Below are 24,116 nucleotides of genomic sequence, written 5' to 3'. Positions count from 1 at the left end.
ATCGAACCCGAGTCTCTGGCACTGTGTGGCAGTGACTCTACCAGCTGCTCCACTGTGCAGCCCCATTTCAACATCACCAGTAAATTTCAATCACCAGTGTTTCATACAATAGTGAGATATTCATTTTATAAACTTTATTTACCTGGATAATACCTAGCCAGGCCGGTTGCACTTCCAAAAACCTGCCACATTAATGTAGGATCTTCCATCTTGTTATGCTTGAACACAGGCTCGAGTGCAGCTGTCCAGTTGAGTTCATTTAAAACAATAGTTGCTGAAAAGAAAAAAAACACTCAGTCACTTATCAGGCTGTTACTCCAACAATCAAACCAAAGACAAAAATCCTGACGTCTTCTGGTGAATTATTTATGAACCGAGAACAGCAATCTGCTATTATTAAAAGTCAAAGAGCTTCATAATGTTGTGCATAGATAGTCACATACCAACCCAAACAACATGGTGTAAACATGCAGTGCTTGGGTAACTCAGTGAAAATCAAAACTGTAATATTGTCCATGGGAAAGGCAACTTTAGTTTAATTCAGAGATATAGCGCGGACGCAAGCCCTTCAGCCAACTGAGTCCCCAACGACCAGCGACCCCCGCACACTAACACTATCCCACACACACTAGGGATGATTTATAATTTTACCAAGCCAATTAACCTACAAACCTATACTTCTTTGGAGTGTGGGAGGAAACTGGAGATCACAGAGAAAACCCATGTACGTCATGGGGAGAACGTACAAATACCGTACAAGCACCCATAGTCAGGATCAAACCCTTGTCTCTGGCAGTGAAAGGCAGCAACAGTACCACTGCGACACTGTACATCTATCATGCAGAGATACATTGCTGAAACAATCAGTCTGTAAAAGGGTCTCGATCCCGAAACGTCGCCTATTCATTCTCTCCATAGATGCTGCCTCACCTGCTGTTCCTCCAGTATTTTTGTCTACCTTTGCTGAAACAATGGTTTGGTTTTGCATTAGTTGACTGTAGCTCTGAACTGACATAAATTCATGTGCTAACTTCACTGCTACACGGCTTGAACAAAATAATGACTGCATCTTTCAATGGGGAGAACAGTATCATCAGAGAGTTTTCCAGATAAGCATCTCCATTTTTTTTATCACCAATAAATGACTCAAAATTGCAAAGTCTTGACAAGAACAATCTCAATTTTCCAATATAATTGAAATCAATAAAAGAGTATTGTAGAATTGATTTCAAAGCAGTGCAGATAAATATAAATAGGTGGCTATTTACTTGGCATGTTCTTCCAGTTATGTGATGGCTGATGGGCAACATTGAACACCTCATTTGTGGTGAACACCCAGTGCTATCTAACATTCTTTAGTTCATTGACATGGCATTGCAGTCACTGGCAAGGCTGGCATTTATTGCCCATTCACTTGCACCCTTAAGAAGATGCCCGAGAATGTTCTGAACTATTAGAGTTCTCGTGGTGAAGGTTTTGCCAAAGTTCTGATAAGCAGGGAGTTCCTGGCTTTTGACCCATTGATAATGAAGAACTCATTACGTATTTTTAAGCCAGGGTGGTGTGCAATAGGACAGGAACTTTTATGTGGTAGTGATTCTATGCACCGGCTATTGATTTACTTCCCGATTGCCACGGTTGTGGATTTTCGGTGGTGTTAAGGGAACTTTGGGGAGTTGTTCCCCAATGCATTTGTAGATGGCACACACTGCATCAACTCCAGTTGAGTCACTGGGCCACAAGCTTAACATCTTAAAATGCTTGAATGGAGAAACAAGGTACTGCGGTTGCTGGTTTACAAAGTGCTGGAGTAACTCAGCGGGTCAGGCAGCATCTATGCAGAACATGGATAGGTGACGTTTCAGGTCGAAATAAAGGTCTGGATAATATGCAACTCTTTAAACCGCATAGTCCACACCTCCTGCTTTTATCTCTGGCTTGTGTTTCAGCAAACTGCCCATTACAAAACCGCCTCGCCTATTTACACCTATTATCTGCCATGCTTTGTCCCGCCTCTCATCTCTCACAGCTTTCTTCCCTCCCCCATACAATCAGTTAGAAGAAGGGTCTCGACCCAAAACATCATCTATCCATGTTCTCCTGAGATGCTGCCTGACCCGCTGAGTTACTCTAGATCTCTGCATCATAATATCCTTTTATCTTTAAAAAGTTCTATTGGATACAAAATGGTCTGCCGGAAGATACTCACAGTATCAATTAATTAGATATTATTTGATACATCAGTCAGTAAAATAATTTCATCTTATAAAGTCGTCCAAAGAGTAACATAGCATTTTCTAGCAAAAACAGTTAACGATTTGCTAAATCACGACCTGAAACCTCATCTATCCATGTATTGATATGTTGCTTGAGTGACTTTGTGGTTTGATTTACAGAGTCAGTTTGGCAGAATCAAAATAAGCAAGGCCGTGAAGGAGAGGATTTTGGAGAGTAATATTTATGTAACTGAGTCTCTGAGAAAGGGATGGCAAACAGGTCTTTTGCCACATTATGTTCTGAGTTTGTGGCAATTTCCAAGACAAGTTAATAAGAGTATGCACCTAATATAAATTATGATTGGTGCTTCAGTAGATCTAACATGACATTTGAGCTGATTGTCTAGCAACACCAGCAAGACAAATGCACCACAACATTATGAAAAATAAATTCATTTTTTCTCATCTCCTCAAATTGCTTTCAAAATACAAATCAGACATTTTTTGACTCCTCCACCTGTCACGCTGAAAATAACTTTGACATGTCAAGCAATTCTTGCGTATAGATGTTACAGTTGTTGTCCTGTTAAATAGCATCATTAATTTACAGGCGATAAGTTTTCACAAAGATTATTAAGATAAATGACAAGTTCAACTAATTTCCTGATTTTTGGTTGAGCGATGAATGTTGGCAGGATCTTTGGCAAAGCAGCTGTACTTTATTTATATAACAGTGAATGGCCTGCAGTTTTTTTAATGTACTTGACCAAAGAGATCATTTGTCTGTTTAACATATAATGCCAAAATACATCATTTCTGCTAATACAGCCACAATCAGTTGTACCTTCAGTTTCTCTAGTCAAATTTAAATCAATGATTTTCCAACAGATTTTCAAGTGTCAATAACATATTTAAGAAATTGATAAACACAAAGTGCTGGAGTAACTCAGCGAGTCAGGCAGCATCACTGGAGAAATAGGATGGGTGACGTTTTGGGTCGAGACCGTTTCTTCAGGCTCAGCAAGGCTTGAACTGTATTTGCTTGAAAATGGTTTCAGTGACTCTTTGGACAAGAGGCGTATAAGATTATGAGTGGATTTGATTCACAGAGTCTTTTACACAGCGTAGGGGAATCAAGAACCAGAGGACAGAGAGGATATTTCAGAATGAAGAAAGATTCCGACCTGAAGGGTCACCCATCATTTTTCTCCAGAGATGCTGCCTGATCCGCTGAGTTACTCCAGCACTTTGTGTCTATCTTTGGTATAAAACAGCATCTGCAGTTCTTTGTTTTGTACATTTTAAAATTGTTTTAGTGTTTTTCAATTCGACAACTCAATGTATAGCAAATGGACCAAGATCATGGGAAATACAACTCTTGTTTTGTTTCCTCCTTGACCTTTCTAATAATATTAACCCGCATCCCTGCAGATGTGCAATATTGGAAATGATCTTTAACTGACCCCATACTAGCGCTGTCCGCCCTTGGAACACCTGCTGGGTTATTTTTTCACTGTAGCCCAGGGCACTGGCTCCAGCTGGGTGGCTGGCTCTGTGTCATCTGCAGAGCCCAGCAGAGAATTCACTCCCTCCCAGACAAATGTCAAGTTCCACTCACCGAACAGCTCGTCCCTGATCTGACTGCTAGTCAAACCTCCCACTGCAATGGAATTTTAAAAATACATATACCTTTTTTAAAATATTTTAATATCTTCCCAGTATGCAGACATTCCACACAATATGGATAATGGAAAGTCACATTCAACTATATCTTCAGTCTGAAGAAGGGTTTCGGTCCGAAACGTTGCCTATTTCCTTCGCTCCATAGCTGCTGCCTCACCCGCTGAGTTTCTCCAGCACTTTTGTCTACCTCCCATATCAAAGTGGCATTAAGGTTTCTAAAAATATATATATAATTTGTTATTTTTTTAATAAATAAAATAGCACTAAAGACTTTGCATATATACACACACTAGTTGTATTAAATCAACTGAAATGTTTATTTTGAGCTCTCCCAGCAGCCATTTCTTACAATTAAATCAATGAGGCCATGCCAGAGGGCTAGCCTAAGGGCAAATCTCCCACTCAGAATTTTGAAGACCATACTGCCTTGCTGAACTCCACAGGGAATGCAGATGGCTGGCAGCCTGAAGTAGATGCTGTTACCCGCTGAAGCAAATGCGGGTGCCGGACTGCAGCACATCTGCAAAGAAGCAAGAACAAGTCCACCAGAAGTACAGGACCCTATGGCTACTTGATCTGCTTTATTTTTGTCTTTCAGCTTACTGTGTAACCAAACCTTTTGCCATGATGCTGGATAAGTCTGAGGCCAATTCAATCTGTTGGCAATACAACAATGAACGTGGTGCATGGAGGCTCAGCTACCATGCCGGTGAACTTGACTGGAGCTCTGCTGAAACACAGCTTGGCTCCCTCTGCCATTGTCAAGTGCTGCAGAACCTTGACAGAAAGGCCTCTGGAACTAGGTACACAAAAATGCTGGAGAAACTCAGCGGATGCAGCAAAACCTATGGAGCGAAGGAAATAGGCAACGTTTCGGGCCAAAACCTTTCATCAGACTGATGGGGGAACTAAACAGGTTGAGGATCTCCCAGTTAAACCAATGACATAAAACAGGACAGCAATACATCTTTTGGCTTCTGAAATAGCAGGACCAGACTAATTAGCAAGCTGACACTAAACCTGCCAACCCACATTGCATAATCCTTGGCTCTAACCCATGGGACTATTCACCTGTTCCATGCTGTGAAACTTACTGAAATAACATTGTTCTTATTACTTGAACATATTCACACTTATCCTGAATAACCTGCTTTTGTAAGCAAACTTTTAATTCAATGAAACTTAAACATCATGTAAAATCTGTAAATCGGCTAAATGCCTTTTCAATTTCATTATTTCTGTGCATATTTTAAATGAAGCCCATGTATCTAGAGATTACTAATGTAAAGACTTACATTGCTACTTCCAAAATAAAACTAATTCCAGAGGAATTTGGTAAACACAATTTTTAATGCTTCCACGATTTTTCTCCAGCTGAACGGTTGAACTGATCTTCAATTTCTGGTGCCTTCAGTATCCAGAGGAATTTGTTGCTTATCATTGTAAATCTATTTCTCCCAGCTACATCAAAATAAGCATCTTCCAGAGCAGAGGTGAGGGACATGTTAATGAACAGGCTGGCACTGCAACCATAATTCATTTCAGCCAGCATCTCTACCTCCCACAACCCAAATTAAAATCAAAAGACATTTAACAAAAGTAAATCTGATTATTTTCAAGTATAGCAATAAAGCTATCCACCTAATTGTATGAATGAAAGTTATTGCATGGAATGGCTGGAAGCCAATAAGATGGAAGTCAAATTCCAGTTCAAGATAGGCGGATAAATAAAGAGATTCAACTAGCCTTTCGAGTAGCCTTTTCAATTGATCATTTCTTTTCAAATTTTGTAGTGTATTTGTAGTGCTCAAAATATCTTTATTTCATCAACATTACAAGAGAGCTGGGTACACATAATGCATCCTTGTATTCTGTCTTTCAGTGGCAATAGATATTGATAAAGTACAGATAATAATGTATTGTTTAGTGTTGGTTTAGTTTAGAGATACAGCACGGAAAGGGAAACAGGCCCTTCGACCCACCAAGTCCTCACTGACCAGCGATCCCCGCACATTAACACTATCCTACACACACTGGGGACAATTTTACATTTTTATACCAAGCCTGTGGAATGTGGGAAGAAACTGATGATCCCAGAGAAAACACACACGGTCACAAACTAAGTACAGACAACACCCGTAGTCAGGATAGAACCCGGGTCTCTGGCGCTGTAAGCATTGTAAGGAAGGAACTCTATTGATGTGCCACTGTGTCGCCCAAAATTGATTGATTGAAAGATGCACCCTTCAGCCTACTGAACCCATGCCGACCACTGATCACCCACTCACACTCGTTACATGTTATCCCACTTTCACATCAACTCCTCACATACATTGGGCAACTTTACAGAATCTAATTAACCTACAAATATGCACATTTTGGAGGAATCGGAGCATCAGGTGGAAACCCACACGGTCATGGGAGAACATGCAAACTCCACACAAATACAGGGTTGACCTGGATCTCTGGCACAGTGAGGAAGCGGCTCCACAGAAGCTCATTCACAAAAGTCCCAAAGGCACATTCTCAAACACCCTGATATATTTTATTCCCGTACACAGGATTGAAGCCAGCTGCAGCACAGTATATATTCCAAATCTGTTTATTCTGAATCCTTTCTTGGTTGTCAATTCCATTGATTAGTCCTTGGCTTAATGTCCATTGCTCCACATCCATTACATTTGAAACTCCAAATTCAACATCCAACATTTCTTTTAGTTTTGAAAATACAATTACTATTGCCTCCACGATTTTTCTCCTGTTGGACGCTTAAACTAATCTTTAATTCCTGGTGCCTCCAGGCATATTCAGATGAGTTGAGAGACTAATCCCTTCATTGATACACAGACCACTGAGGTTCCTTGCCTTGAGGGTCATTTCTACCCCACCCTTCATCGCCTCTTTTCATCCTCACCTCTTTAAGTCATCATTCATCCTCACCTCTTTAAGTCATCATTTAGATACCCGGACTGATATCTCCTTTCTTGGCTTTTTCACACAAATGTTAGTGTTAACACATTTACGTCAATAAATGGGTTTTACCCGTGGCTTTTTAGCGACACAAATTTCCACTAGGTGGAGCTTAATCCTAGAAATTAAATGGTCACTTAGTTGTATCGAGCTTCAACAGTGTTATGGAAAGTGATTAAAGATCATGGAAGGTGATCCCACAACTTAGCATCAATTATTGACATGTCACCAAACAAATGCACTATTTGGGCATACTCACTAATGCAAATGAAGATCTGTCCTGGTTCTTATAAAGGGCTTCACCTGAAATATTATCCCAGTATCTCTCTCCACAGATGCCTGCATGATCAGCTGAAGATTTCAATTACTCTCCCTCTTTATTTCAGATTTCCAACATTCGCAATTAGATGTACATATCTTTTCAGATGTACATATTGTTGCTAACAAATGAGTTTCACCCCTGTTTGGTGACTTGTGCTACTGTTACTCTTGGCACTAACACCCAACCCTTCCCCATCCTCCTCCCCCTAACAGAAAGCCTGTAATTGGATAATAAGATACTTGAAACAATGCACAAGATTTCCTGAAAGAACAATGCATACAATCAGTACCCAATGTGCATATTCCCCAATGGGAGCTGCAGATATCCAACATCTTTGCCATGTTTTTGCCAAGCTGGACACAGCAAATATTGGTAAACCTTCAAGGATTCATCTCCAGGGCAGTAACTGAGAGGCTGTACAGCAGACTGTCCTGGAGGAGAGGGAGGACACGAGGCAGAAGGGACAGGGCAATATTTGGTTCCTGTTACTATCCTTCACACAATTCACTGTCCTCGACAACTTCTGTACAGAGTACCCCAATGCTACAGCAAGTTGTGGACCATTGGTAGAGCAGGGATTGCAACAAAGTGTATAAAGCTAAATAACTCATAGAATGATCAAACAGAAATTAGGTCCATGGCCCATGATGTCTGTGATGACCATATTGCCAAATTAAAGTAATCCTTTCAGCCTGCACTTGATCCATATACCACTATTTTTTAAATATTCATGTGCCTATCTAAGTTCAAAGGAGTATCAAACTGATATGCCTCTGCAGTCTAAAAACCTGTTACTGAATAAAGCTCGCCTTCTCTCACTCTCTCGCTTTTGAGAGAGCATCTGCTGTAATTGTGACATAAAATAATAATAATCGCATCTGAGTTGGCAAAGTGTTTAGTTGCGATACTTCATAGAAGATAGAAAACATAGAAAATAGGTGCAGGAGTAGGCCATTCGGCCCTTCGAGCCTGCACCGCCATTCAATATGATCATGGCTGATCATCCTACTCAGTATCCTGTACTTGCCTTCTCTCCATACCCCCTGATCCCTTTAGCCACAAGGGCCACACTAACTCCCTCTTATATACAGTAGCTTGCAAAAGTATTCATACCCCTTGTACTTTTCCACATTTTGTCACGTTATAACCACAAAGGTAAATGTATTTTATTGGGATTTTATGTGATAGACCAACACAAAGTGGTGCATAATTGTGAAGTGGAAGGAAAATGATACATGGTTTTCAATTTTTTTTACAAATAAAAAACTGAAAAGTGTGGCGTGCAAAAGTATTCAGCCCCCCTGAGACAATACTTTGTAGAACCACCTTTCGCTGCAATTACAGCTGCAAGTCTTTTGGGGTATGTCTCTACCAGCTTTGCACATCCAGAGACTGACTTTTTTGCCCATTCTTCTTTGCAAAATAGCTCAAGCTCAGTCAGATTGGATGGAGAGCGTCTGTGAACAGCAATTTTCAAGTCTTGCCAGAGATTCTCAATTGGATTTAGGTCTGGACTTTGACTGGGCCATTCTAACACATGAATATGCTTTGATCTAAACCATTTCAATGTAGCTCTGGCTGTATGTTTAGGGTCGTTGTCCCGCTGGAAGGTGAACCTCCGCCCCAGTCTCAAGTCTTTTGCAGACTCTAACAGGTTTTCTTCCAAGATTGCCCTGTATTTGGCTCCACCCATCTTCCCATCAACTCTGACCAGCTTCCCTGTCCCTGCTGAAGAAAAGCATCCCCACAGCATGATGCTGCCACCACCATGTTTCACAGTGGGGATGGTGTGTTCATGGTGATGTGCAGTGTTAGTTTTCCGCCACACATAGCGTTTTGCATTTAGGCCAAAAACCTCAATTTTGATCTCATCTGACCAGAGCACCTTCCTCCACATGTTTGCTTTGTCCCCCACATGGCTTATGGCAAACTGCAAATGGGACTTCTTATGGCTTTTTTTTTCAACAATGGCTTTCTTCTTGCCACTCTACCATAAAGGCCCGATTTGTGGAGTGCACGACTAATAGTTGTCCTGTGGACAGATTCTCCCACCTGAGCTGTGGATCTCTGCAGCTCCTCCAGAGTTACCATGGGCCTCTTGGCTGCTTCTCTGATCAATGCTCTCCTTGCCCGGCCTGTCAATTTAGGTGGACGGCCATGTCTTGGTAGGTTTGCAGTTGTGCCATACTCTTTCCATTTTCTGATGATGGATTGAACAGTGCTCCGTGAGATGTTCAAAGCTTGGGATATTTTTTTATAACCTAACCCTGCTTTAAACTTCTCCACAACTTTATCCCTGATCTGTCTGGTGTGTTCCTTGGGCTTCATGATGCTGTTTGTTCACTAATGTTCTCTCACAAACCTCTGAGGCCTTCACAGAACAGCTGTATTTATACTGAGATTAGATTACACACAAGTGGACTCTATTTACTAATTAGGTGACTTCTGAAGGAAATAGGTTGCACTGGATTTTATTTAGGGGTATCAGAGTAAAGGGGGCTGAATACTTTTGCAAGCCACAGTTTTCAGTTTTTTTTGTAAAAAAATTTGAAAACCATGTATCATTTTCCTTCCACTTCACATTATGCACCACTTTGTGTTGGTCTATCACATAAAATCCCAATAAAATACATTTATGTTTGTGGTTGTAACATGACAAAATGTGGAAAAGTTCAAGGGGTATGAATACTTTTGCAAGCCACTGTATGGCCAATGAACTGGCCTCAACTACCTTCTGTGGCAGAGAGTTCCAGAGATTCACCACTCTCTGTGTGAAAACTCTGTGAGATTCATCCACTCTTAAAGGTTGTACATTGGATTGTTATACATTCCATAGTCTATTCCTGATCACCATAGTCACATACAGGTGGTGTGCTTAATTACTATTTATACACTTGCCCTGATTTGTGGAGATGCTGCCAAGAGATGATAATTACCTACATGAGAATTCAAAAGGTAGGGATCCTGTGCTGGGCCTTTCACAAGGCATTTTCGCAATCTTCGTTGGCTTTCTTCAGGATCTAAACTACTTTGTTGGCAATACAGCACATTGAACCCAAAGAGTTTGTGCGATTTCAAACAGGAAAACTTGATGAGGTTCTGGCAAACAGCGAGTTGTTGGTTTGCATAACACGATGGCAATTCATTGGATATAGTGACCCAAGAGTGAAAATCCACCCCATGAGATATGAAATTTCCCTCATCGCCATTTAAAACACGACCAGGTTCAGGAGCAGCTTCTTTCCTACAACTATCAGGTCATTGTATCGATCCGCACAATCCAAATCCTAGCTCGGTAATGGAATGCTATGGAACGCTCTTGCTCTCCACAGACTTTCTTTTAGTTGTGTTGTGCACTTTCGTCTTGTTTTTTGCAGTTTTTATTTGTTTTTACTGCCATCAGAGGGCGGTGGAAGCTGGTTCTCTGGATACTTTCAAGAGAGAACTAGATAGGGATCTTAAAGATAGCGGAGTCTGGAGATATGGGGAGAAGGTAGGAACGGGCTACTGATTGGGGATGATCAGCCATGATCACATTGAATGGCGGTGCTGGCACGAAGGGCCGAATGACCTACTGCTGCACCTATTGTCTATTTATATTATCAGCAATTGTATGTAATTTATGTATAATTTATTAATAATTTAAGTGTTGTATGTTGTCTGAGTTTATATGCTGGTGAAGCTGCTGCAAGCAAGTATTTCATTGTACCTATACCTCACCGTTCTAAAGTGGACTTGTTAAAACAGCTAATATTATACATATTACACAGGAAAGAAATTGATAAACATCAAAAAAAGAAATCAAAAAGGCTTTGATTTTTCTTCCCTCGTAAGTGTAAATTATTTCCCCGTTGGTTTAGTTTAACTAAAAATGAATCCTTCATCATTTGCTGGATCACATTGTTAAACCGATAAGCTGTGCAGCACAATTTCAGTGAAAATCTGTTTAACTGGCTTGAAAACGTAAAATAAGACAGGAATTAGGGAACGAAAGAGATCTGATTTGAAGAAATCTCATTAATCAGTGCACTGTAATCCAGCCGTACCTTTATCTCGACTCGAGATATTATCATACCAAATTATTCAGATGATCAAGTCCTTTATAATCTAAAAACTCATTTAATTTTCACACCTTTTAGATATTGGACTTAAAATCAAATTTGCAGATTTTTGTGCAAACAATATGCGCAAATTATAACATGTTCTGAATACAAAGCAGAAAAATACAGTTTTGATAGGTTTAGCTAAATAATAGATCAATTCAAATAACAATCTAAATGAAAATTTAATGAGATTTTCGCAGATAGACAGGATCAGTTTAATCTTTGTAATCTTACTTGAGTTGCTCTGCACCTAGCATGGGACTTGAACAAAAGTAGCTGACCAGCTCAGAATATTAATGAGAATTACTGAATGCAGGTTGTATTTAAAAACATCGGGGCATAACATCCTCTTGTGACAAAAGGCTTAATGGTCTTCCTTTCTGATCATTTTAATTGCTATCAATCAGAAGATGATTGTTTCGTGCTTTTTTCCATATACGCTTACTAAATTATAAAATAATCCGCCCTGTTAAAGATCTAGTCATGTTCCCATTTATGATCATTACTAACTCAGTCATTGCATAGCTCAACTTTTCTTTTGCAAAAGATTGAAATTAATGTAAGATTTTCTTTCACGTTACTAGTTATTTTTACACTGAACAACAAATACTGGCTTGAAATGCTTCATTTCTTCCGCCAGTTTCTTCTCCCTTATTGTATAATGTCAGAGCCCTTCATCAGGGTCATGATCATTGGAGAGAAACATTTAAACTACCTAGGCAGGTCAGCAATTTAAGGTTCAAGATATTTAATTGTTAAACAACAATGCTATCTTCAGAATCATTTTCCAGGAGAGGATTCAAACCAATGCACATCTACAGAAATAGTGATGTTTATCTTTCAATGGCTTATTTTTACACTACCAGTACACACACATTACTCATATAACTACAGTGTTATCTTTGTAACAGTATGAATTGTTAGTAGCAAGTTAGACACAAAATGCTGGAGTCACACAGCAGGACAGGCAGCATCTCTGGACAGAAGTATTGGGTGATATTTCGGGTCGAGACCCTTCTTCAGACTGAGTCAGGGGAGATGGAGAAACAGAGATAAGGAAATGTCAGGTGTGAAAATGAGACAAAGGGGATGGAGATCAAGGAAAATATAGAATAGATCATTGGAGATGATCGAGGAGAAGATAACAACAAAGCAAACAGAGATAAAATGTAAACTAAGACAGTCAGACTGGTCAGAGAACTGGGAAGGGGGGAGGGATTGAGAGAGAGGGAAAGCAAGGGTTACTTAAAGTTAGAGAAGTCAATTTTCATACCGCTGGGTTGTAAACTGCTCAAGAGAAATATGAGGTGTTATTCCTCCAATAATGAGTTAAGGATTGAAGTATTTTGGGAAATGAATGCAGCTGAGGGGAATATTCTGCTGAGGGATATTTCCAATGATTATTCATTGAGATTTTCTAATGCTCATACATTTGCTAAGTTTAATCAAAGTTACCTTCTATTCTATTACAATATTTTCCTTTGATTAAAATAATCAATTAGGTAATCGCTAACAAACCACCTTACATGCAGAAAAAGACTCCAAAACTAGCTACCTAATTCACAATCACTGGTTGGCAGTCAGTGTGGCATTTGTTGATCTATTCTAGAGATTGATCTGTGCTCAGTAGCTTATTCTTTTTATTTTCACACACAACTTAATTCTCATAATTTGTATTTAATGCCTGATGTTCAGATAATCACAACAGGTGTAGATTGCATTCTTACCTACCCGACAGCCAATCAACAATCAATTTTCAATCACAAGACATCATGTCAAAAGTATATTGTAAGCAGAAGGGAAATTAGCTGAACAGAATGTTAGCTATGCAAATTCTGAAGCTAAATTAGCAAATGGATCTCAGTTTAAAATTATATGAACTGTAATGTAGTTTAAATACTAATTACAGTTAGGAAGTAGTTAGAAATAACATAGATCCTAGTCTCACCAGTGCAGATTCCCTTTGTTACCATGCAATCAACTGTAATTACACATTGTAAGTACATCAATATACGCACAGGCACACACTCATATGTAGCCATGCATATACACTTGGCAAGTGTTGCTTTCCACAGCAAAGGCATATCTTCTTGGGCTCTGTCTGTTTGGAAGTGAGTATTTGTGATTTCAGTTTCTGGTTACTCCTTAGTCACTCCAGTGGTGCTACAATTCTTCTCTATGTCATTACTGAACTGACACTCCAAGTGTGGCCTCACCAATGTCTTGTACAACAGTAAAATTATATAAAAACTTCTAGCCAGGCGGCTGAACTCGCTTGGAGTCTCTTCGGATGCGGAGCCTGCCAGAAAGCTTGTCGGATGTGGAATGGAGTCCCTGGATACATCAGGCATGGGGAGCAAGAGTCGGTAGGAGGATGAACAGGGGTAATGCTTCCAGCGTCTTTAGGTAGGATGCAGGAGGTTGACCCCGGGACACAAGGTGGCCGAGGAGGAGAAGAGAGATGACAGTTCATGCATAATGTCGGTCGTGTGCGATGGAAGGGGATTGGGAGCCGCTCCAGTACAACAAACACGCGGGAATCGGACTTTGAACGATAAAATAGCACTACACATGGCGGCGCCGCCATTATTAAATGCAAAATAAAAATCACTGTGTAATGTTTAATTGCATATGCGACAATAAAATATCCATTGAACCATTGAATCATCCTCATCTGAGACACAAGTGACCGCAGGTGGTGGGATCTTCAGTTAAAAAAAAAAATCTGCTGGAGAAATGTGTTGGTTAGGCAGCATCCATGGAGGGAAACAGACAAAGAACATTTTGGGTCAGGCCCCTTCTTCAGACTCTCATTCCTTGTGAATGTCAGCTCCAAAAATATAATCTGTGCGCTGTTGACAGTTGGAGAAGTTATGTGCTGCGAGGTGAGTACAGACAGCCTGCTAACATGCTGCAGGCCTATTTATAATCACACTGTACCTGCAGATGACATTGATGTCCTTTGGGAAATGAATGCAGCTGAGGGGAATATTCTGCTGAGGGATATTTCTAATGATTATTCAAGAATAATTATTGGATATATTTTGCAGCACAATTTTGCCTTCAGCTGCTTGTGTAGTGTTATAAAAATAGACCTGCAGCACAGATAAGATGAATGCACACAGTCCATCCCCCATGGTTAAGGAATCTAGAGCCAGAGGGCATAGATTTAAGATGAGCGGTGGAAGAATTTATAGGAACCTGAGGGGCAGTGTTTCCTTGTACACAGGACGGTGAGTATGTGGAACAAGCTTCGACAGGAAGTGGTTGAGGCAGGTACAATAACAATTTTATAAATACATTTGGATCGGTCCATGGCTAGGAAAGGTTCAGAGGGGTATGGGTGAACTGGACATGGGCATAGTTTTGATGATCATCTTGGTTGGCATGGACATGTTATGCCCCTGTCCCACTTAGGAAACCTGAACGGAAACCTCTGGAGACCCACCCAAGGTTTCCGTGCTGTTCCCGGAGGTTTTTGTCAGTCTCCCTACCTGCTTCCACTACCTGCAACCTCCAGCAACCACCTGCAACCTCCGGGAAATGCACAGACACCTTGGGTGGGGCGCAAAGTCTCTAGAGGTTTCCGTTCAGGTTTCCTAAGTGGGACAGGGGCATTAGGCCGAAGAGCTTCTTTCCGTGGTACATAACTTTTCACTTTAAGAGCTTTGAGGAGTCAGGAACCAAGGCATTCGTGTAATAGATAAAGCCAACCAGCAAAAAAAATGAGGACAGCCTTAAGAATGTAGACATGGAGAGAGATCCCTTGCAGGGCAAACTTAGCTTTGGTGAGGTTCCCAGCCACTCATGGGTCCTGTGGTTAACTATTTAATCTATAGTCTGCTTGCATGGCTCATGCAGTTGCCTAATCACACATGTTTACTGGATTTTACTCCTGGATATCTAATTGATATTCACACAGTACAGATTTCTGCACTCTGTATCTTCCCCTTTGCTCCATCTATTGTACTTGAGTTTGATCTATCTGATCGGATAGCATGCAAAACAAAGCTTTTCACTCTACCTCAGCACATGTGACAATAATGAACCTAAACCTAAACCTCTTTGGTCAGATACCAACTCCTACCAGCACACTGGGTCTCATTATTTAATGGCCAGAACTCAAATAGTTCAAATAGTTGAAATAGGTCAGATTTATGGCAAACTCAAAGCTTTCTTGGTCATTTATCGCCATCACATGAATTAGCTCTTTAATTAGGTCATGAATAGGAGTAGAATTAGGCCATTCAGCCCATCATTCAATCATTGAATTCAAATTCATGGTGAATTGTGAACTCTTGTGTTGATCTACAAGTTATTACCCTCTCCAAAATTCAAACAAATAGGCATTAAACGTCGCACAGTGACCCACCACAGGGCCTTCAGATGCAAGAGGAGAAGTAATCTGTTGGGTTGGATGGAGGGGTTAGATGGGAGGAGTGCTTTGATTCATTTATTCAACACTCTCACAGTGGAAACACAACACTACATTTCCACATTCATAGTGCTGGAGTAACTCACCAAGATCAGGCAGCATGTCTAGAGGAAATAGATAGGCGACAGTTTAGGTTGCGACCCTTCCCAATCTGAAACACTCACTATCCATATCCTCGGAGATGCTGCATAAACCGTTGAGTTACTCCAGCACTCGGTATTCTACTCAAGATTCCAGCATCTGCAGTTCCTTGTGTCTCAAATAGATTTTAAAAGGTAGGTTCTAATCTCCCAGAGAATTCAAAATCATTAAATTTTTAGCTTTGAATAATACCCATGGGAAAAAATTTAAACTTCTGTCACTGTTAATTTATATCCACGAATAAAAGGGCAGAAATTCCAAGCTTCAGGCATCAAAATCAAAAAGAAACCACAGCTGCTGGAAATCTGAACTAAAGACAGAAAGTGCAGATAACACTTGGTGGATCAGGTAGCCTCTGTGATAAGAGAAATGTTTCAGGTCTGTGCTGTTGATAAATCTGTTGGGCAGTCTACTGTAGGTTATTCATAAAGTCAAAAAGGCATGGAGTGATACAGTGTGGAAACAGGCCCTTCAGCCTAACATGCCCACACTGGCCAACATGTCCCAGCTACCTGCGTTTGGTCCATATCTCTCCAAACCCGACCTATCCATGTACCTGTCTAACTGTTTCTTCAATGCTGGGATTTTCACAGCACCTTTTCTCTCTCCAGCTCTGACCTGCAATTCACAATGTTTCCATGATCCTTCATTTGTCTTCTCCCTTTCTCATAGTCCACGAACCAGAGGACTTGCATTAACAACTTCCCACCACGGCAATCCTGGCACACCTGTTCAAAGATATTCCCTTTGCCCTGCTCATCATCCCCACATCCTCTCTCCAGCTTAAAACTAACTAGTTTCCTCTTTCACAATTCTGTTCAAGGATCTTTAACCTCAAACATTATCTCTGTTGCTCTTTCCACAAACATTCCCGACCCACTGAATGACTCCAGCATTTTGTAGTTTTTAATTTCAGAATGTCTGACTTTTTCTGATGAATGAGATGTTAACATTTTACTGTGAAAGTGGGAACCGTGTTGCTTTTCAAAACAAGCACACAACAGGATTTGTAACAGTTTAAGCTATGGCCTGGCCTCAACAATTAGAAGTGCAGGAAATGCTTGCAGCACTGTAATTATTCAACTGGTGTTTTGCAGAGACAAATATCAAACGTATCCCAATTTGTGAAGCTGTAATTTATTCAGGGGTGTCCTGTTCTCTGCTGAGCATTGTGAAGATTACAGCTCTGGACATGTTACTGGAACGGATGCAGGGAATGATAGATGCTTTATTAGCAGCTCATGGCAGGATATTCAACAAAAAGCCATGACCTCTGAAAGGAAGATCCAACAGAAGGTAGTGTTGATTGAAGTCAAAATCCAGAACAAGGGGGTCACAGTTTAAAGATAAGGGGGAAATCTTTTAGGACCGAGATGAGGAAAACATTTTTCACACAAGAGTGGTTAATCTCTGGAATTCTCTGCCACAGAAGGTAGTTGAGGCCAGTTCATTGGCTATATTTAAGAGGGAGTTAGATGTGGCCCTTGTGGCTAAAGGGATCAGGGGCTATGGAGAGAAGGCAGGTACAGGATACTGAGTTGGATGATCAGCCATGATCATATTGAATGGCGGTGCAGGCTCGAATTGCCAAATGGCCTATTCCTGCACCTATTTTCTATGTTTCCATGTTTCATCCTCACAGTCTTTGGTTACAGCAGCAGTTACTTAGACAGTGATTAAGTATGCCTTCACTTCCTCGATATTTTTTGAATTTATGTAATTTTGCATCTTGTCGATGCCCAGAAGATTTGTTTATTGATTTGATTTCTCTAACAGGACAAACTTAAATCATGTCACTTAATACCGTTAGAAAAAGTGTTCTTTTCTTTAGAATCACAGAATGATTACATCCTATCAAAGGTCATTCTAACATTTAGTTCTATTCCCTACTCTTTCCCTTTTAACTTTAGCTGGAATCCAGAATAGAAAATGGCTTTTCCTCACAGTCCACTTGCATCTCTTGAACATCATTGATTGTTTGATGTAAGGTAGTGCATGGTAACAGTCCCTTCGGCCCACAAAGTCCATGCCGTCCATCGATCACCTGTTCACACTAGTTCTATGCTATCCCACTTTCCCATCCACTCCTGCTCACTACGAACAATTTATAGAGGACAATTATAGCCATTAGCTTTCTTCACTGCCTGGTGTACCTGCATGATTACTATCAGTGACTGTACAAGCACATCCAGGTCTCATTGCACCTCCCCTTTTCCTAATATAACCATTCAGATAATAATCTGCCTTCCTGTTCTTGCCACCAAAGTGGATAACCTCACATTTATCCACATTATACTGCATCTGCCATGCCCTTGCCCACTCACCCAACCCATCCAAGTCACCCTGCAGCCTCATAGCATCCTCATCATAGCTCACACTGCCACCCTGCTTTGTGTCGTCTGCAAACTTGGAGATGTCATATTTAATTCCCTGGTTAATATATATTGTAAATAACTGGGGTCCCAGCACCGAGCCTTGTGGCACCCCACTAGTCACTGCCTGCCATTCTGGACCCATTAATTCCTACTCTTTGCTTCCTGTCTGCCAACCAGTTCTCTATCCATGTCAATAGCACTCCCCCCCCCAATACCAAGTGCTCTAATTTTGCACACTAATCTCTTGTGTCGAACCTTGTCAAAGGCTTTTTGAAAGTCCAGGTACACCACATCCACTGGCTCTCCCTTATCCATTCTACTTGTTACATTCTTAAAAAATGCCAGAAGATTAGTCAAGCATGATTTCCCCTTTATATATCAATGCTGACTTTGACCGATCCTGTCTCTGCTTTTCAAATGCGCTGCTATAACATCTTTAACAATCAACTTAAGCATTTTCCCCACTACCAATGTAAGGCTAACTGGTCTATAATTCCCTGTTTTCTCTCTCTCTCCTTTCTTAAAAAGTGGGGTTACATTGGCTACCCTCCAGTCCACAGGAACTGGATCAGAGTCGCGAGAATATTGGAAAATGATCACCAATGCATCCATGATTTCCCAGGCCACCTCGAGTACTCTGGGATGCAAACCATCTGGGGATTTATCTGCCTTCAGTCTCAACAGTTCAGCTAACACCATTTCCTGACTAATGTGGATTCCCTTCAGTTCCTCCCTCCCATTAGATCCTCGGTCTAGTATTTCTGGGAGATTGTTTGTGTCTTCCTTACAATTAAAACGTGCCTCACTCTTTAGTAAAACTAAATACGCTCCCTGCAAAACGTTAATGTCCATGTAACTCCTTGCATCTGTTTATTATTGCATGAAACATTAGCAAAACTACACAATGCTAAAGAATATCAGAAACATTCTATACTTGACCTAGATATGGAAACTGAGATGCTTCCACATCATTAGGCTTGCCATTCTAGATCAAGAGCAAGATGAAGAATCAGTCACAATGCATTCCCATTCCCCCTTAGCCAGAGCTACTTTGTGAAATAGCCAAAAGCAGCATCTTCCACAATGGAGACACTGCCTGCACTAAGATGGACTTAGCGCATGTCAACAATCAACAGAGAGCATAAAAACAGAGACCAGAAAATAAATCACTGCGTGTAAGAAACATACTGCTTTCACAAAACAGGCACAGTCTAATAATGCCCAACCAACCCTGCTCAGTTAAACACTGAAACTTAAGCTCAGCACTAATTGTTTCTGAGACAAAGACAGACCTTTCCAAGTTAGCAAATTGCCTCTGGACTTTAACAGTGAAAGAGCACAGAAAATGGATGCTGTGAGAATAGGAATGTTAGGAGCATTATTTTTCATTTATCAAACAGGATCTGAACATTTATATTACTTTATTAGGTACTTCTATTAAATATTTTATTGCAGCCTCTTGTGGTTTTGTTTAACACCTTTGTGAGGCTAAAATGACCCACTTGAGAGTATCCTTTCCAATTTGTTTTAAAAAGTGAAGCAGCATTTGTCACTTCTAATATGGTTCTTGTTTTCAAGGATTTTGAAAATGACTAAACTAGGCGCATACCGTTCACATTGTGGATTTATCAAGCGCACTGGAGTATAGATCATTACCGCACTGATTTTTCAACTTTAATTCAAATTACATCTTCAATAAACTGGCTCACAACAGTTGCATCCTCTTTAGCTAATTCCATGAATATTACACAGTGTGATTTACACTATTCTGCAGATTAACTATACATTTTAAATATCCTTATTCTGCATCATAAGATTGCAGTACTCAACTCACTCTCAAATGGGTACACCCCTTGTCTCAATGAGCACATCAGTAGCAGTTATATCAATCATACAAACATCTAGAAACATGGTTAAGGCAACTTTGATCAAATTGGCATGAAATTGATTGAAATACTGCACAATTTCTTGCATTGTTTCGTCATTGTCTCCGCATTTCGTGGAACAGTATAAAGGTTTATAATGTTATGTGTAGGCCCAAAGATAGCATAAAGTTGCACCTTTCATGGATCTACACAGGTCTGACAATGGTGATTTTTATCATGATCAACCTCTAAATGTGGGCAAATAATCTTTAAATAATTGCTGCTTTATAAGATTCAACATTTCAGAGGAGCATTAAAAGCTGCATTAGAAAAAAAAATACTCTGCTTTTATGGGAAGAGAATCCAAGCAACTAATATTTAAGACAAAGAATTTGAAAATATAGCAATAATAATAAATAAATGTTTAAAATGGCATCCAAAAAACACACACTGATTCAACTGACACACGAAACTGATGAAGGGTTTCGGCCCAAAACGTTGCCCATTTCCTTCGCTCCATGGATGCTGCTGCACCCGCTGAGTTTCTCCAGCATTTTTGTGTACCTTCGATTTTCCAGCATTTGCAGTTCCTTCTTAAACACTGATTCAACCGATTCTTTATTCTGTTTTCGCCTTACATTTAGTTTGGTGCACTTATTAAGGTCATGTTCAGTCACCAAGTTGTGAAAATCCTTGCTCTTCTGGGGCCATGAACTAATGGACCATTACAGCAGGAGTTTAAATCCCATCCCGGGCTGCTGTTGAGTTGTATATTTGGATTTGATAGCCTAAGAAGGGATTGTGGCCATTTGGATCCAAAACTGTTTCATTGGAAGCAAGGACAGGGTGATGGTCAACAGGAATCCTACTTTAACTGAGATCTCTAGGACTCATTATTTGGGCCCTTTGCTTTCAGTGCCATGCATTAACAATTTGTCTGTTGGAACAATATTGAGAAAGAATGCCAAAAAGTGCAGTAAGCTTTCAATACATAGATCAGGTTGAGAGAAAAGTGACAAAATAAATTCATTCAATATCTTAGAAACATGGTGGAACCCTGGACATAAATAACAGAAATTGGTAGGCTTATTAAACCATCAGGAATACTTTTTATTCTAATTACTGAGGTATGAATCACAAGTGTACTCACTAACTGAATGAATATAGTTCCAACAAGATCTAAAATATCAAAAAAACAGCCTGTTTGCTTGGAACGCCAGTCACCATGTTAAACATACACACTCCTTCTCCCAAGAACAGACCATTCCTGCTGTCTGCACCATCCCAAAGATGTACTGTCAGTGAGAAGACTTGACGAGATATATTTTCCACTGTCTCCCAAAGTAGGCCATAGACTGTAAGTATGTATTTACTCCCCTCAAAGTAGGCTTTACAGCACCAGAGACCTGAGTTTGATCCTGACTACTGGTGCTGTCTGTATGGAGTTTGTACGTTCTCCCCGTGATCATGTGGGTTTTCCTCAGGTGCTCCGGTTTCCTCCCTCAATCCAAAGACATACAGACATGAATTTGGCTTCAGTAAATGTAAACTGTCCCTAATCTGTAGGATAGTGTGAGTGTACGGGAATCGCTGACCGCCACGAACTCAGTGGGATGAACGGCCTATTTCCCCACTGTATCTCTAAACTAAATTAGGTAATACACTCTCATGACTTGGAAAAACTTCGCTATTTCTTCAACGTTGTCCAGTCAAGATACTGTAAACTTCCTCCCTATTGGGGATTTTCCAATGCAGTCATGCATGAAAGCTACTCACCAGATTTTTCTCACGGAAATTTAAGAATGGTCAATACAAGCTAACTTTACCAGTCCTCAGATCACACTGTAGAATAAGATGCAGCCATGCGGCTATGCTGTGAGTGTAAACAAAATAGTTTAAATGTTTTGGAAATAGGTGCAACTAACTACCTAACATGACAGATATATGTCATTTTAAATAGAGATTTCAGAGAAGACTCATTGAGGACAATATCAGAAGACTTTAGTTTGGAGGCGAGAGCAATGATGCTTGTGGTTGGGGTTTGTTCAGAACAGTGTGGACCAAAGAGAGATTTAACTGCAGTTATATAAAATTACACAGCACATCTATTTCATGGGAAACACCAATTCTGATCATCGAGCAATTGGATGGAAACAGGCCAATAAATGGGAGTCGTACACTTGAAGTAATTGGTGGAGGGGTTTACAGGGATTTAAGGAGATGTTTTTATCTAGAGACCAGCTGGGGGTTAGAATTAGTGGTGGTGGATGCAGAAACCCTGTCTACATTTGAAACGCTACAACCAACAAGATTATAGCAAAACAGCTGGAGAGCAGGATTAAGTAGAATAGCTTAGACAGCGTGGACATGGTGGGATGTAATTTACCAGGATTTCATGATAACTAGTTTATTCTCTGCATTAACATCGACATATGCTGTACTAACTGGATTATACAGATGATATCTAATGCTTGAGCCACACTGACTTTATTTTAACCTTTAGAGATACAGCGTGGAAACAGGCTCTTCGGCCCACCGATTCTGCCCACCGACCACCGGCCAAACCCATTCACTAGTTCTATCCTACATACTGGGGACAATTTACAGAAGCCAATTAACCTACAAACCTGTACGTCTTTGGAGTGTGGGAGAAAACCGGAGCACCCGGAGAAACTCCATGTGGTCACAGGAAGAATGTGCAAAGTCTGCACAGACAGCACCCGTAGTCAGGATCAAACCCGGGTCTCTGGCATTGTAAGGCAGCAACTCTACCACTGTGCCATCCTTTTTTGCAGACTATTTTTTAAAACATGCAAACTACTGCCCTCGAGGATTCGCACATGAATGTGCATGGACATACCCTTTCTTGCTGGCGATGCTCACATCACCCAAAGTAAACAAAAAGTAGCCACAGATTTAAGGTGTGCTCATAGTTGTGCAAAGAAACACAACCTTGTAGCAGTGTCACCTGTGACACCCAATATATATGAAGCCAAATTAAAAAGCAAAAATAACATCCAAATAGTGTTACAATCAAAATTCCAGCTGACTCATAATAGGTAGTGCATAATAGAGAATTAACCTTGCAAAGGAGAGCTTTGCTTTCCTGTGTTAGCAGGTCAAGGTGCTTTAAGCAAATCACATATTCCCAATAGCATAATGCCCAGATTAAAATGTGAATGCATTAGCCTTGTCAATAACTTTCCATGGTCTTGTATAAAGGGTGTGTTGCACGTGTAAGTATAACTCTCTCTCCCTTTATACAGTATAATGACAGTGCCTGGGAAATCCTGCCTAGACTATTTGGATGTTATCATTATTTGGAATATAATTATTCAGAGTGTTTAACATTGCAACCAGACTTTTTGTGCACAGGTGCGGTCAACAACAAAGAATCCTAGACCTGGTTGCCTCGTTCAACTTGAGAAGAGCAAATGAAAGTTTTGCGCTTTCAGTTCTTTTTAAAAATTACATTCTAAAGTTAAACAACCCACCCAGAAGTTCAAGAAAGAGTGATGAATGGAATGCTGATGTGATCCATTTCAAAATACAAACTAATATATTCAATAGACGTTGACTTCGTCTGCTGCTGGTAACTATTCATGGAAAGAAGTATGGATCATATAATTACATGTTACTGCAGACGCTGAAAGCGTTGTAAAGGCAGCAATTCTGCCACTGTGCCACGATTACATTTGTAGTTCCTTATTTGTTTGGCTTTCACCATATTTCTAGACTATGGAATTATTTCGTATTCTCCCAAATTTTCCATACTCTCCTTCTCTACTTACTGCAGAATCTTTTACACCTCCCTATCTTTCCTTCAATGGGAGCCCCATGACCACCCACTGTTTTCCATGCACCTCATTCCTTTGATTGTTTAATAACTCCTGCGCTCCATCCCTGTGCAACATATACCCCCGCCCTCCCCCTCATCCCTCATCCCCTAACACACTCCTGGCTATGGTTTCTTAAACAAGGTTGCTCCTTGGAATATCTGGCAGCA

General features: G+C 40.4%; 1 protein-coding gene across 8 annotated transcripts in view; it reads right to left on the bottom strand.

Annotated features, from left to right (window-relative positions):
- The window catches only part of LOC129707784 (voltage-dependent calcium channel subunit alpha-2/delta-1), a 492,487-nt gene that overhangs the window by 212,304 nt on the left and 256,067 nt on the right, over positions 1-24,116 (bottom strand). For all 8 annotated transcript variants that reach the window (XM_055653085.1, XM_055653086.1, XM_055653087.1 and 5 more), the window contains one exon: positions 143-274. In XM_055653085.1, coding sequence (XP_055509060.1) covers positions 143-274 — 132 coding nt within the window. The remainder of the gene's footprint in view (positions 1-142; positions 275-24,116) is intronic.

The sequence above is a fragment of the Leucoraja erinacea genome, chromosome 22 (assembly GCF_028641065.1).
Source record: "Leucoraja erinacea ecotype New England chromosome 22, Leri_hhj_1, whole genome shotgun sequence".
NCBI lineage: Eukaryota > Metazoa > Chordata > Chondrichthyes > Rajiformes > Rajidae > Leucoraja > Leucoraja erinaceus.
Note: the sequence above shows the minus strand (reverse complement) of the source record. Positions and strands in the feature narration are given on the sequence as shown.